The sequence below is a fragment of the Ailuropoda melanoleuca genome, chromosome 1, assembly GCF_002007445.2.
Source record: "Ailuropoda melanoleuca isolate Jingjing chromosome 1, ASM200744v2, whole genome shotgun sequence".
NCBI lineage: Eukaryota > Metazoa > Chordata > Mammalia > Carnivora > Ursidae > Ailuropoda > Ailuropoda melanoleuca.
The window spans coordinates 157,258,141-157,272,737 of NC_048218.1; the positions used below are offsets into that span (position 1 = coordinate 157,258,141).

The following is a 14,597-nucleotide window of genomic DNA, read 5'->3' on the forward strand; positions in this document are numbered from 1 at the left end:
ACTTTATTTATCCGCAGTGCAGCGTAAAGTCTTTTTAGCTCAAGACCCTCATAAAAATTGACAGTGTCACACAAGGGTCTCCCTGACACTTGATATTGTGGGAAATGCTACTCTTCTTATTTATTCCCTTAGACACGTGGTGGGGGGAAGCCCCGCACCTTACTTAACCTTCATGCCTCTCAAGGTGACTGCTGGGGAGTCATGGGTCAGATGCCTCCCTGTCTCATGTTCTGGCACTTCTGCCTGCATCCCCTACGACCTAGCCTTCTTCTGATATTTGCCCAGTAAAATCACTGATTTTCATCAGATTTATCTCCTGGATCTATTTTCTGTGGTTCTTTCGTCTTTTCTTAAGCAAAATTGTGTGTATGTGTGTACATACATATATTCTTTTTCAGGTGGAGTCCCCTTACATCCTCAGTCTCCGTTGGCAGCAAAGGAGAGAATTTCACCTGGCATTAGAGGTACCCACAAATTACCCCGTCACAGACCCCTGAATCGAACGCAGTCTGCACCTCTGCCTCAGAGCACGTTGGCTCAGCTGGTCATTCAGCAGCAACACCAGCAATTCTTGGAGAAGCAGAAGCAATACCAGCAGCAGATCCACATGAACAAAGTAAGCCCCCAAGTCAAAGTCAGGGTGTCACAACCACCAGTGGGGAAATTGGGGTTCTCTTCTCTGATCCGGGCACACAGGAGGAGAATGTTGGTATCTGTGCATCACCATCAAAAGGAGATAGCCACCCTAGCCCTCGGGCACAGCCTCACAGTATCAGTCTTTTCACCATCATTACATTCACAGGATGTTTGTGGCAACATTATTATAGATTACTAAAGTCTTTGATGATTGCGGGCCTGTTTGAATTCAGAAGCACATACAGGCGCCTGTGTGCAGAGCCCCATTTTTTGGTTTCGTAGAAAAGGCTTGAGGCAGAGTTGAATGTGGTGGATTGACAAAAATCTCGCACAGGTGCAGGCAGATATGACAAGGTGAGCCCACAAACTGTTCCTCAGCCACTCGTATGTATCCATGTTCTATTTATTTTTTAGCATGCCCCGCTTTATTCCAAACAGTGTTTGAAGCAATTTCTCAGAAATGTGTGGTAATTTTCTGGCAGCCTTATTGTGGCCAAAATGGAAAGCTGATGTCTGTATCATACCACATCCTTAGGCGCTCTCCTGCTGAGGTAACCACAAAGAAACAGTGATTACAATATAACAATATCAGACAGGCCAGGCTGGTAAAACATTTTCAATGAACTCATAAGCAAATCTGGTCTACCCAGTTTTGACACTGCACTCCTCTATGGTAGGTTTACAAAGCCGTCTTCTTATTCCTGGAAGTGTTATCGTCCTGAATAGCATAATTCTACTCACTCTCCCTTGTTACTGTATCACCTACATGGATCTTAGAGAAGTATGATTATTACGAAATGACATTGTGTTTACTGATAGGTAGCTAAAAATTGGCCTACTGTTGAAAAGCTTTATTGTGTCATGAGAGAAACAAAGCAACCCTTCCCGTGCAAAGGTCTAATTGGAGAATAACAATAGGAGAAAGGGGGTTCTTCATCGTGGGCTTACTTTATTGCAGGCAGGGCGAGAGTATTTCCCTTCCCTTTGGCCCCCCTCCAGCCCAGCCCTTTTCTGCCTTCAAAGATGATGTGTGGGGGAGGAGGAGTGGATGAGGAAGTGGGTACTGGAGTTGGATGGCCGTGGCCAGTGACTTTGCTGCCATCTCTCACTGTACTGCACGCTGTAGCCCACAGCACTGTACACTCTTTATGCATCATCAGATTGATGCTATTATTGCTACAGCATTTCTCCAAATTTAGCAAATTATTTTGTATCAAAGCAGTCTCACTGGAGGAGGCCAACTTCTTTCTCATAGAGTGTCCTGGTACTCGTTGACTTGAGTGTGACTCTGCATATGTTTACTATATTATGGTAGAGTTCAGTTTGTTTGTTTCGTGGTTTCTCAGCACTACTTAAAACTACTGCGTATTCTTGAAAAATTGTCCAGTGACTAATGTGAAAAATTTATGAAAGAAGAAAGATTGGGAATCCTACCTTTTGCCTCATAATATTTTCTTTTGTTTTGTTTTTTTGGGGGGTTGTTTTGTTTTGGGGGGTTTTTTGGTTTTTTTAAGAGAGAGAGAGCAAGAGAGCATGAGTGGGGGAAGGGCAGAGGAAGAGGGAGAGACAATATTAAGCAGGCTTCACACCCAGTGTAGAGCCCAACCTGGGGCTCAATCTCACGACCCTGAGATCACAACCTGTGCCGAAATTAAAAGTCAGATGCTGAACTGACTAAGCCACCCATGCACGGCGTTGCCTCATAATATTGTGATCTGGAATTAAGTTCATTAGATTCTTATGAATACTTTAAAGAATATTTTGGAATATATTTCTTATGACCTAGAGATGCCAGTGTTTCAGACTCAGTGGTATGCTAATAACAGGGTCTTTATATTTTAGTATCACACTTGAGATTTTGACAGGCGGATGCTAACTTCAGTCACATGGAAGAAACCAAGATGAAAAGCAGGCATTTGCATTGAGCAATGAGAAAAGCAAATCTTATCAGAAACCTTCTCGCATGTGGAGCTGATTCCTTGGAATCTGTTAAGAATTCTTCCCAAAATTAGAAACAAACCTATACTTTCAGGTATATGTTTGTACAGTGGTTTGATTATTAAATCTTGTCTTAATTAGACAAAATGAAGTCCAGAAAACTTCAAAGTACAAAGCTGATCTTTATATATTAACCCCTCTCAGCTTGGGTGTTTAGATTACTCAAGCAAGTCTCCAGTTGGCTTTTCTCCAAGTATGTATTCCATATGTTTGATCCAATGGCATATGCACATTCAGTATCCTCCAGATTTTGAAAATATTTCACCTGCCCTCAATTGTCTAAGGGAACAGAGAAGAATCTTATTAAAGAAAATATTGAATCTCTGTCCTATTCTGAAGTATTCACAGTAGAACCATCAAGAAATGAATTGCTACTGCTCACCCTTCCCCATGAGGTGATGAAAACATTTATTTCACATGGTGTGAGGGCCATAACCTAGATGATAATAACCAATGAGTTTCTGTATAATCATATATTTATGTACACTCTAATCATTTTGAATATCCATTAATGAGAAATAACCACAGAAACTTTAATTTATGTCTTTTTTTTCCTGGTATAACGGATGAATCTGTATTGAATCATTTCAAACTGGAGCCAAATAGCTGGCATCATAAAAACATGGTCCCTGCTCTGGAGCAGCTTATTATAGTGGGAAATATATGCTCACAGAAAGACCTAGGTATGCAGATAACGGATTTGAAAATGTCCCTTCCTTTTGCTCCCTCAACTTTTTTTGGTTCTTTTTTAAGATCTAGAGAAGCAAAACATGCAGTGACAATGAAAAAAAAAAGTAGATTTATCCCTAAACCTACATCATATGAAATACGATTGTCCTTCCTGCTATGAAATTTTTAATGATACAATTGAATTGCTAATAATCCTTAGAAGAATTAAAAGCAAAGCTGTACTTTTCAGAGTTTATGCAAATATTGACTTGCTAAATTTTGAACTATCTCATATCTTGCTATTATTTGAATGCATTTATGAAAGCAGTCATTCCTTCTTATTATAACTCTACAATAAATATTATTAATCATATTAAATAATTTACCTACCTATTGCTTATTACTTTAATGACATTTACGTGGGAAATTTGTGTGTCCTAAGAATTATTTGGGTGTAAGTACTTAATAGGTTAGCAGAAATATCCCTGGAATGTGTTTATGTAGTATTTGTATTGTTATATCTACACAGTAGGGCAAGCTAGAAAGGTGAGTGGAAAACCCATCAAAATAATTTGTCTCTTCTGCTCCATCAGTTTGAATGTTCAATTTTTACTGAAAGTGTTTTGAGAAGTTTAGCCATAAGAAAGTCATGGCTATTTGTTCTTTTTTTTTTTTTTTTGAGACATTTAAAATATTCAGAAATGCATTAAACAGTTTCTGTTGCTAACGTATGGGACATTCTTACAATGATGACTTGTGAGCCTTTTCAAAAAACCGAGAGTTTCTTTATACTACATCAAAAGAAAACTGTGGCTTTTCCTGGTTATCTTTTGTTTTTTAATTGGAAGATAAAAAAAGTTTCTAAAGTAGAATTTTTCCCCAAAATACAAAATGGCACACAAAAAAGTAAGAGGATATTGGGAATTTTCTTCTGAGTTCATTTCAAGTTTAAATATTGCACAGATTTTCTGGTAAAATAAGACTATGATTAATGAAACCAAAACACACTGCAGTTACTTAACCATTTTTATGATTTTTAAAGGAGTACTCTAAGCACTGCCTAATTAATAGAAGGGCAGATCTCTAGTCATATCACCATCTGAATGACATACAGAAATTTTCCTGAGTGTCTTCATGCATTTTTGTTGTGAGATAATTTGACATAGACCTCTGCCCCCTACCCAATGACAACATTATTCTTTAAATTATTTCTCTGTTATAATTAATAGAATAACATTGGTCCACACTTAGTAATTTCTATTTTAACTAAAATTTTTCTATTTTAACTAAAATACCTATGTTTTTTGTATTTATTCTCTCAAATCCACATAAGCAGGAATTTCAAGAAACTTCTTCATTCAGTACTTGTTTGAATGAAATACTAATTTATTATGCATTTATCCATTTAGCAACTCATATTGAATTCTTGCTTTGTGCCAGATGCTATTTTAGGCACTAAGAAAATAGCATTTAGTGTCTTCATGGAGCTTACAATGTGGGGAGCAGGGGAGTGAAATATTCAGTAAACAGTAATACAATGTGTTAAGTACTAAGATAGGGGACAGGAGGAAGAAAATTGTTTTCTTTGAGGAAGTAAGACTTGAGACTTGTTTTTAGTTACCTCTCTGGGGGTTATCTTGTCCTTCTTATATCTTCCCTTCTTCCTCCCTCCCTCCCTCTCTTCCTCACTTCCTCTCTCCCTCACTCCATCTCTCTCTCTTTTTTTTCCCTCTTTCTTTTCTTTCTTCTTTCTTTCTTTCTTTCTTTCTTTCTTTCTTTCTTTCTCCCTTTGTAATATGCTCTTTGATAAATATCTTATGCATTCCTTTGACTGGATATCAGCCAACACTTTTTTAAAAAACCCACATTAATCATGAAATGATATCTTATATATGTCAAGGTTCACTGTAGATATAAGTATTTATTATATATTTATTACTATGATATTTAGGCATTTTGACATGAGTGCTATTTTATCATAATAAAAATATATCTAAGACGAGATTAGTAAAGGGGAGGCCAAGCAGATGTCCTGTGTTGCGCTTATTAAAACAGGTAGATACTATGTCTGACAAGCAAGGCATGAATATAATTCTGCTCAAATCTTGAAATGGAGTAAATGGGGAGTTTTCATTAGTTTTTGGAAGATAATTTGACCCTTTTTGTGAGTACTATCTATTTTATTCTTTTTCTTGAGATAATTTTCTAACGCCAATGTTACATATTCTTCATAACCCCTCATGATTCATATCCACTCCTTGTCCCCGATCATCCATCCACAGCAACCCATGGGACTATATTTTTTGCTCCCTCTGGTCGCACACAAACATAACATGCGTGTGTGTGTGTGTGTGTGTGTGTGTTATTTTTTTCCTTATAAAATATCTCTGAAGACAGTTCTAAAATAGAACTATTTTGTGCACTATTGAGCAAAGTGTATATTTTCCCAAGGAGATTTATTTGAAGAACAACAACTATAAAGATGTAGCATTCCAGAAAAATCTACATTTTTTAAGTCACACTTCCTATTATCAAACAGCAAGGGAACACTTTGTTATTAGCTTTATTTTAATCAAGATAATTATACCCATGGCTTCCTTGTGGGAAGATTCACATTTTAAGTATGATTAGATGAGGACGATGAACCAATCTTTGCTTTCCTGCACCTATTACTCCGAGTGTATCTTCCCCTCCCCTTCTTTTACGCACTGTGCATCCTCCCCACACCTTCTCCATAGGTAGCTTAGGGATAGGATCTTTTACATAATACCAGCTCCCTTTTATAAGGAGGATCCACTGTAAACTGGGACACAATGCTAACATTCTTATGTATATTATCTTCTTAAACTTAGCAGCTCACTCTTTTTAGTATCACTACATTTAATTTAATTTTATTTATTTTTAAAGATTTTATTTATTTATTTGACAGAGAGAGCAAGAGAGCACAAGCAAGGGGAGCAGCAGAAGCAGAGAGAGAAGCAGATTCCCCCTGAGTAGGGAGCCCCCACAGGGCTCGATCCTAAGACCCCAGGATCATGACTCAAGCCTAAAGCAGATGGTTAACCGACTGAGCCACCCAGGTGCCCCACTAAATTTAACTTGAAAGGGCTTAAGTAGGTGGACCAACATGACAGGACTAGCAGTTGACAGAGCTAGAATTCTGACATAGGTTAAATAACACAAAAGCCTGTCCTGAACCTAAACGTGTACTTAGGATTTTAGTGTTGTTTTGATCACTGAGCAGGAGACAAGATTTTCCTTTTTTTTTTTTTTTAATAAATTTTTATTTTAAGTAAGCTTCACACCAAACGTGGGGCTCGAACTCACTACCCCAAGATCAAGAGTCCCAGGATCAAGAGTTGTGTGTATGCTCTATGGACTGAGCCAGCCAGGCGCCCCAAGACAACATTTTCCTAATTTTATTTTTGCCAAAATGTAGAAAACTTAAAATTAAAGGCAAGACAAACAAACAAAAAAGGAGAATGATCTTGTTTTATGTATTTATTTATTTTCAGTATTGGTTTGGATTTGCCAAGATGAAAAAATTCTTTCTGCTGACCCTACTTCTCAACTTTGCACACGTTGCCCTCCATCCAGTTACTAACTTGGAAGCCTCTCTACATGGATCAGATGGTGGGACATTCAGATATCCACTGGATTGTAAAGCTTTCCAGCAGTGCGGTGTGGGTGCAGTACGGCCAGGCCATGATGTTGTAAAATTGTTATTTTTTTTAGATTGGGCAAACATCTTCTCATAAGAGCTCTGAGTGAGCCTGACGCTGAAAGTCTACTTACTTCATCAAGTTCAACTGAAATGCAAATTTGGCATCTCATCTATGGGTGGTTGGAAAATGCCTTGTTTTAAGTTTTGAAAAATGGATGAGTAGAAACTTGAACTGGGCTTTCATTTAGGAAAGTAGGCATTACTGTTGTCAGATTTAATTTCTCTCTCTCCATTTGACAGTATGTTTCCAGGCAGAGTCTTTAATCAACAATTTAGGATTACATTTTGCCCATTAGATGGATAGTATGTCCAAAAACTTGAGCAGGCACTGCAAGGCAGTCCTAATTTTATAACAGTAAAAAGCCCCCTCGATTATTTATCTATCTATAGAGGTTTATAGAAGAAACTTTGACTTTGCCCTTAAATAGATGTTATTTCGACATGATTAGCCCAATGTAAATAGATCCGTGTAGGTATGTAGCTGAGCTTCAGAAAAACCACTTACTGCCATACCGGCTTACATCATCACAGAGAATTCATATAGAAGCATTTCACTACGTAATTACTAGTTGATGGTTTATAATATACAGAAAATGGCTTGTTGCTTTATTATTAGATGTGATGAAATCCTTTGTTTGTAAAAGAAACTAAATGACCATTTCAGTGGATTAATGTGTAACATTCATAAACGTTCCCAGTGCTGCTTTCATAACTTGAAGACCAAGGGAAGGACCTCGACCTTTCCTTTTCACTCTGCACTGTTAATCTAGTCAGAGACGCTTTTACTGAATGAGAAAAACAATAGTTGGACATGACTATGAGGTAAGAAAATAGGGGAAAGAAAAATATCTGGGGAATTAAACCATGTGAGTAGTTTGACTGATGTTGATTCCAGGCTGTTCAAAGGGAGAGGGAAGCTAAATAATTTGGTTGTTTCTCAACCTTGACAAATAGTTTCATTTGACAGGATGAAATAATTAAGTCTTACTAAGGAATTTTTAATAAAGCTAAGTGATTTGTGGACATGAAAACCACCAATGTGTGGCCGTCTCTTTGTTATAGGTTTTGGTTGCTTATAAATTCTTGATTTTAGTTTTCTTCCCCTTTATCTTTCTGCCCTTTCTCTAAATATTTATGAAATCTGAGGGATTAGAGTGACCCTGAAATGTCATGGTCGTAGAGCATTCCCATTCTTTCAGGCAGAATTGCATCCAGGTCTAAGCTCCCATATTCTAAATGCACCTTTATTCTCATGCTATCAACTTAGTTGTATCAACCAGCAATAAAAACTCACTTCTAAAAAATAATTTCCTGGCATGGAGTCGTTGATGGTGTTCCACAAAGATTTATTAGCCGCCATTATGCTGCATGCTGAAAATGAAAATAAGGAAGGCATGTTCTTTCCCTTGAATGACTCTTAGACCTGCAAACAGATCATTCTAGTCAAAGAAAGTTCTATATAATGAATAGCTCATATGAAGTGCAACATCTAGAATGCCTGATAACCTTTCCGAGAGAAGTGTATGGTGTCCTGCATAATATTTATTAGTTTTGCAACTTTGGACAAAGTATTAAACCTCCTCATCCAATAACTCTCTAATTGCATGTTTTAGAGGTTTATAGTGAGGATTACACGAAAGGAGGCACTGGAAGTGCTTTGTGAACACGGTAAGCACTGCTGAACACTAATGCAGTATTTATATTCTTCTGTAGCACTAATAGTTTAATTTTCTTTATTCTGTTAATAAAAATGGTTGGCTGTCTGGAAGTGCTAACATATTTCCAAGACACATTTCATACTTGCCTTAATCTTGCATCAGGCTACTTTGTTGTAAACCAAACCACTAAATTTCGTTCCAGCTTGAGCCTTTGTATTCATCATGAAGCAGACCTTGTTTTCTCTTTGGAACTGTATTATGGTTAATTATTGAATTATTCAGTGAGGTGTAGTTTATACAGCAAAATGTATTCCTTTTGCTGTACGGTTCCATGAGTTTTGACAAATGCATATTGTCACGTAATTACCACAATCAAGAGATAGAACAGTTCCCTCAACTTCCAAACTTTACTTGTGTTGCTCCTTTGTAGTCAATCCCTATCCCTACCTCCAACCCCTGGCAAAGTGGTTGGATTTTTGACCATGTAGGGAACATAAAACAACTCACAAGTATGAAGGATGGTATATTTTAAGAGCAGGCAGGCATCAGCTCTACATTATCTAAACTCTGTAAGGTTTAAGTAAGAAGGGCCATAAGGGATTATTTTCAGAGGTTACAGGCAGACACTGTGTACTGGATCCATTCCACTGAACTGCTGTCGTTGGCCTGCCTCGTATCTTAGCAAGCATTTCAATTATTGGTCAATCTTTAAAAATAGAAAGATTTCAAATACAAATCTGGATTTCTGGCATTATCTGAAAAATTGAAAATCTGGCTATACTAGGGCCCACATTTCCATGTGGCAATTATTTTCTGGGGTTTACATCATGTGTTTTAAATAGGGCTTGTGCTGCTATCCAGATTACCAAAGCAAGGGTTGATCAATAGGGAAAAAGAGAGAAGTTTATGAATCAATTGATTTGAAGATTTGAAGATCATTGGCTTTGAGACTTTGTCTATTCTGAGAACAGTCCAGAATCACTGAGGGTGCCTTTCCTTAACTGTGCCTCAGTACATTACCCTTAAAAATCAAAGAAAGAAAACTTTGAAAGAAAGTGTACTATCGCCTGATGATTGGAAAGGGGATTATCAGGGGAAAATCCTATTCTGTAATAAAAAGACCAAAAATAACACAGTGCTGTAAAAGAAGGAAAAGTAGCCCCTTTGTGTTCTTGTTAAGTCTTGTTATACTCTCTTGCTGGGGATTTTATGTTCTGAAAGTCGATCTTTCTGTTTCTACTTTTGCCTGCCTCAATCCAATCTTCTATAGCGAGCAGAGTAACCATTTACAAATACAAATCAAATCAGTCAAGAGATTGCTTAAAACTCCCCAGTTGCTCTTTATTGTACATAGGATAAAATCCAAACATCTTTTCGTGGCCTATAAGGCTGTCATGATCTGACTCTTGCTCCCATTGCTGACCTCATCTCCTACTCCCTTCCCTTACTTGCTGACCTCTAGCCACGCTGGCCTCTTCTCCAGTCTGTGGGGAGTGTCATTCCATCTCTAGAAGTTGTGTGAGCCACTGTCCTGTATGGAATGTTCAACTTCCAGATCTTCTCATGCCTCCATCTTAGTATTGGAGTCTCTCATACCTCAAACCTCACCTCTTCTGAGGGTCCTTCGCTGCCCAGACAAATTAGACACAGATGCTCACCGCTTTCCCCATCATTCCCTATGCATTAAGTTCCAATCTTCAGTTACTTATTTTCTGCCTCTTCCTCTGAGAGGTTGCCTAGCTGACTGCTCTACTCGGGTGTGGCATATAGTAAGTGCTGAATAAAAATTGCCCAATGAATGAAAGAGTAGGTGGGTAACTTTCTCAAACTTACTAGAAACACTTTAGGAGGAGGAAATTTTCAGTATCCTTTCCAGAAGTTAACACTCGTTTAAGTTATTGAATTATTAGGATGTTTTGAAACCAGAAAAAGGATATTTTAATTGCAGGCCTTGTTCTAGACAATCATTTAAGTTATACAGATAAACATGTTTTTATTAAGAATTCACTTGGTCTCTAGATTAGTTTTCTATCTCTTCAATATTGGTAGAAAGGGGCATTTTTCAGTTTAGACTTTTAATTATTATGAGTAATGAACCAATATTTAGAAAATATTTCTCTCTTGTTATTTAGTTTTGGTTCTTCTGGCAACTTCCCTAAAATGCACAGAAGCAAAATGGCATGGAGTATCTTGGCTTGAGGCGGAGTTCTCTAAGTAGACCTCTCCGTTGGAAAGCCCTCCATGCTCTGCATGTTGTTTTTGAGAACAGTTGGTACATACCTAATCTATTTGTGATTTGACACAGAATTTTATCATTGTTTTAAAATCTAGTTTCCTTGGAGCTAAAGGGAAAGGTTTCATTTTCCAAAAGAAGAATTTTGCTTTTATTTAAAAGAAAAAAAAAAAAAGAACAAAAACAAAAACTTGTGCCATTCCCCAAGTAAAATCTGTCTTCAAATCTGAGGCAAAATAGGAAAGTGATGAGTTGGGTTGAAGGTCACTTTGCATAGTTTAATAATCACATTCAAACACTTGTGCTTAATGGGTTGTTGACAATTTCAGAAAACCAGATGTCCATCAGAAACAGATTTACTCCTTATTCGCTCTTGCTCTTGATTGCCATTTCAAATCTGAAGGTATTTGTGGGGACATGAAAGATCTCCTTGGGAAAAATTTTAAATATGGAATTTAAAGATACTTTATCCGATAGCACTTAGGCTTATGTTGACTTCCAGACTTTGTCAAACAGTGTAACTTACACAGAGATGAGCTTAATGTGCTCATGTGTAAAGGTTAGCAGCACGGCCTTTAAATATAATTTCATGAATTTTACATCATTTGCCAGTAGAATATATGATATTTAACATGGAATATAAAATATCGAAATTATGGATTTGCCATAATTATGAGCCTAGCAGGGATTGAGAAGAACAGAATTGTAACACTTAAAGGTGTTAGAAATTTCAATAATTATCATATCTGGTCTATAGAATGTCAGGGTGAGTGGGAGGAGTGTGTGTGTTACAAACCCAGAATGGTCAGAGATTGCCCGCACCATTCTTAGTGTTTGGCACGATCACCGTGCAGCCAGTAGCAGGGAGAATACGGAGAAACACTGACAGATGAGGAAGAGCACAGATGAAAGGGAAGGAGAAGGAGAAGTGCAACCATCATCTTCCTCTCAGCTGGGTTCCCCACCAAAGTAACTCACCTGGTGTCAGACGAATGACACATAGTATGTTTTACAGATGGGCCCTCGGCCGAGATTCACACAGGCTCACACATTTATCTGTCACACAGATGTTTTGTCTTGTGTTTTGTAGCCAGCAAGGCAACAGCTCAGCTTTGCTGGGGATCACCTCCAGATGTTCAACCAAAGAGAGACTCTGCTACCCCACTGAGAGTAAGCAGACAGCTCCTCCCTGCATCTGGGGCCACTCAGCAACAGTACAAATTAGAAAAGGGTTAGCCCATACCATCTTTGTAATGGTCCCATTTGAAGTTCAAAAACACATACGACACAACACAATCGAAGTCCTGAATGTCTTCATAAATAGCCAGAAACTTACAAACATCAAGTAATTTTTTATTTTAAAAATCTAAAATAAGTTAAACCTGGCAGGCAGGTTTTCTGCAACTTTGGTCTGTAGATTTTTCTTGCTGATGTTAATTGCTAATTTTTCCACACTGGCAAATTTGCCTGCTTAAACAAAAACAGCTTTAGTCAAATACCTGGAATAAGAAGTGTAGGTTAACTCCTTCTCTGCATTTATATTTTGCAAAACCATCTCCAGGAGATCCCATTTATCACTTTTCCATTTTGTGAAACTTCACAAAAGCACGTATTTTATTTCAGAGATGGTGAAAAAGTGGTAGTTATTGTTCATGTTGACATTGTCATTTGCTTCATAACCTGGGAAGAAAAGTGTCAAAGCCCTGTTACTAAGCATCAATCAAGCTCTCAGGTATTTAGCAAAAAGGTGAGTGAGAGAGAAACAAGGAAAAATCCTAGATTTCTGACTCGTGCAATTGGGTATTGCTGTTCCCTCAGATGAGAAAATTAGGTGAGCAGTACATTTGAGTAGGAGGAAAATAAAGGTTTTCTTCTAGCTGCTTAAAGTTTATGATACCTATTACATATTCAAGATCTAAGGGCAGATGTTAAGGAAACAGCTGAATATGCAAGTTTGGAGCTCAGGGAGACATTGCAATTACTTATTTTAATTCAGTTGTCATCAGAACATAGTTGTTCAGAGTAGAATGCAAACTGGAAGGGTATAAAAAAAATTCTAGGTTTCTCCTTTTTTTTTTTTTTTTTGGAGATGGCTCAGCTTCTCTTGGACATGAAGTTCCTTCTTTATAGAATAAAGGTTTGAAGAATGTTATTAGAAATTTTCCAATGACTACATTTTATATGTATATGATCTCCACTCGTAAGTTACTGCCTTATGTCAAGAAACATTTCTTTTATAAACCATCAAGGAATTCTGCCCTTGGAAGATCATTTTGCCATTTGGCTATCTTGCCCAGTTATCATAGTGTTATTCGTTCTGGCACTTTTCTCCCTCGTGTTTCCTTTAGTACATCACAAGTGTAGATGACGCCAAAGGAACTGACTAGAACAAACGGCATTGTTTCTTTATTGCACACTGAAAATTGTTACATACGTGTCTGTGTCAGTGAGGTTGTCAATACTGACCAAAGGTGATTCATGGGCTAAACGATGAGATTTCTGGATACATCTGTGACCTCAGAAATACATTAACAGGTCAGACTTCCGAAGGTTTTTTGTTAAAATGTACATATGATAAATTCTGTGAACTATCAGCATTTGGTCACTATGAGAGATTTTCTTGGACCTACTTGCTATCTATGGGAAATTATATTCCAGGAAATTAGCACACAGTTTGTCTGGTCTTTAGCTGTAGTGATATCGTTCTCTTACTTTCAAAGATGCTATGATTGTGTCTTGATGCCCTTTGTGAGGTGCTTCCTTCACTGACACTAACCGATACCCTAATTAAATTGCCACTGGATTTGGCACGAATGCAGTCATTACTGACTTTAACAGGGGAGACTTCGGTCAAATATGTGGATGAAAGCTTTTTTGGCATGAATTCTAAAGAGAATGGGAAAAGAGAAATGAAGACAGTAAGGAGAAATAATTCAAGGAGTTTTGCTGTGAAAGAACATACATAGTGGTGTTGGTGAGGGGAGCAAGGGAGGTTTTATTTAAGATGGATTATCATTTTGAAAATGCACAAATAAGAATATTCCAGCAGAGAGGGGAAATGTGTGTTGGAGGACAGAGTGGATCATTGCAGGAGTGGATAGGATCCAGACCCTAAGCCGAGGGATTGCCTGAGATAAGAGTGTAGACATGGCTTTCCGAAGAACAGGAGGAAGGGTGAACGGGACAGCTTGGTAAATGCGATGGTAGCAGGATGCTGAGTTTCTCTTCAGAGGCTTCTATTTCTCAGTACAATTATAAGCACAGGTATCAGCAGAGAGTGAAGAAAAGGTCTGGATTTTAGAGGTTTGAGGAGAGAGGAGGTAGTTTGAAATTGTCATTGTGAAAGAGTGGGAGCGAATGAAGGAGAGAAATGTGGTGGCATTCCCAGGCAGCGCTGAGGGCCCTTTGAGGGTTTTGCTCATGAATCTGAAAAGAAACATTCAGCATGATTGTAATCCGTTTGTTTGTTTCCTAGCTTATTCAGCTGCTTGGGTTTGGCAGAGATGTAGTATTAACCAAGGTTGGAAGTCTTACTTTTCCAGTAAAAACCATATTGAAAAGGGCAGGGGAGTTGAAGAAAATGGAAGGGAGTGATTAAAAAAAAAAAAAAAAAGACTTCTTCATTTATTTGAGAGAGAGTGGAGGGGGAGGGGCAGAGGGACAGAGAGTGTCTCAAGCA

General features: G+C 37.9%; 1 protein-coding gene across 35 annotated transcripts in view; it reads left to right on the forward strand.

The window, feature by feature from the left end:
- The window catches only part of HDAC9 (histone deacetylase 9), a 974,909-nt gene that overhangs the window by 524,857 nt on the left and 435,455 nt on the right, over window positions 1-14,597 (forward strand). For all 35 annotated transcript variants that reach the window (XR_004627984.1, XR_004627978.1, XM_034668867.1 and 32 more), the window contains one exon: window positions 399-616. Coding sequence is in view for 33 of the 35 variants with exons in the window: in XM_034668867.1 (XP_034524758.1) it covers window positions 399-616 (218 nt within the window). In the remaining 2 variants the exon portion in view is untranslated. The remainder of the gene's footprint in view (window positions 1-398; window positions 617-14,597) is intronic.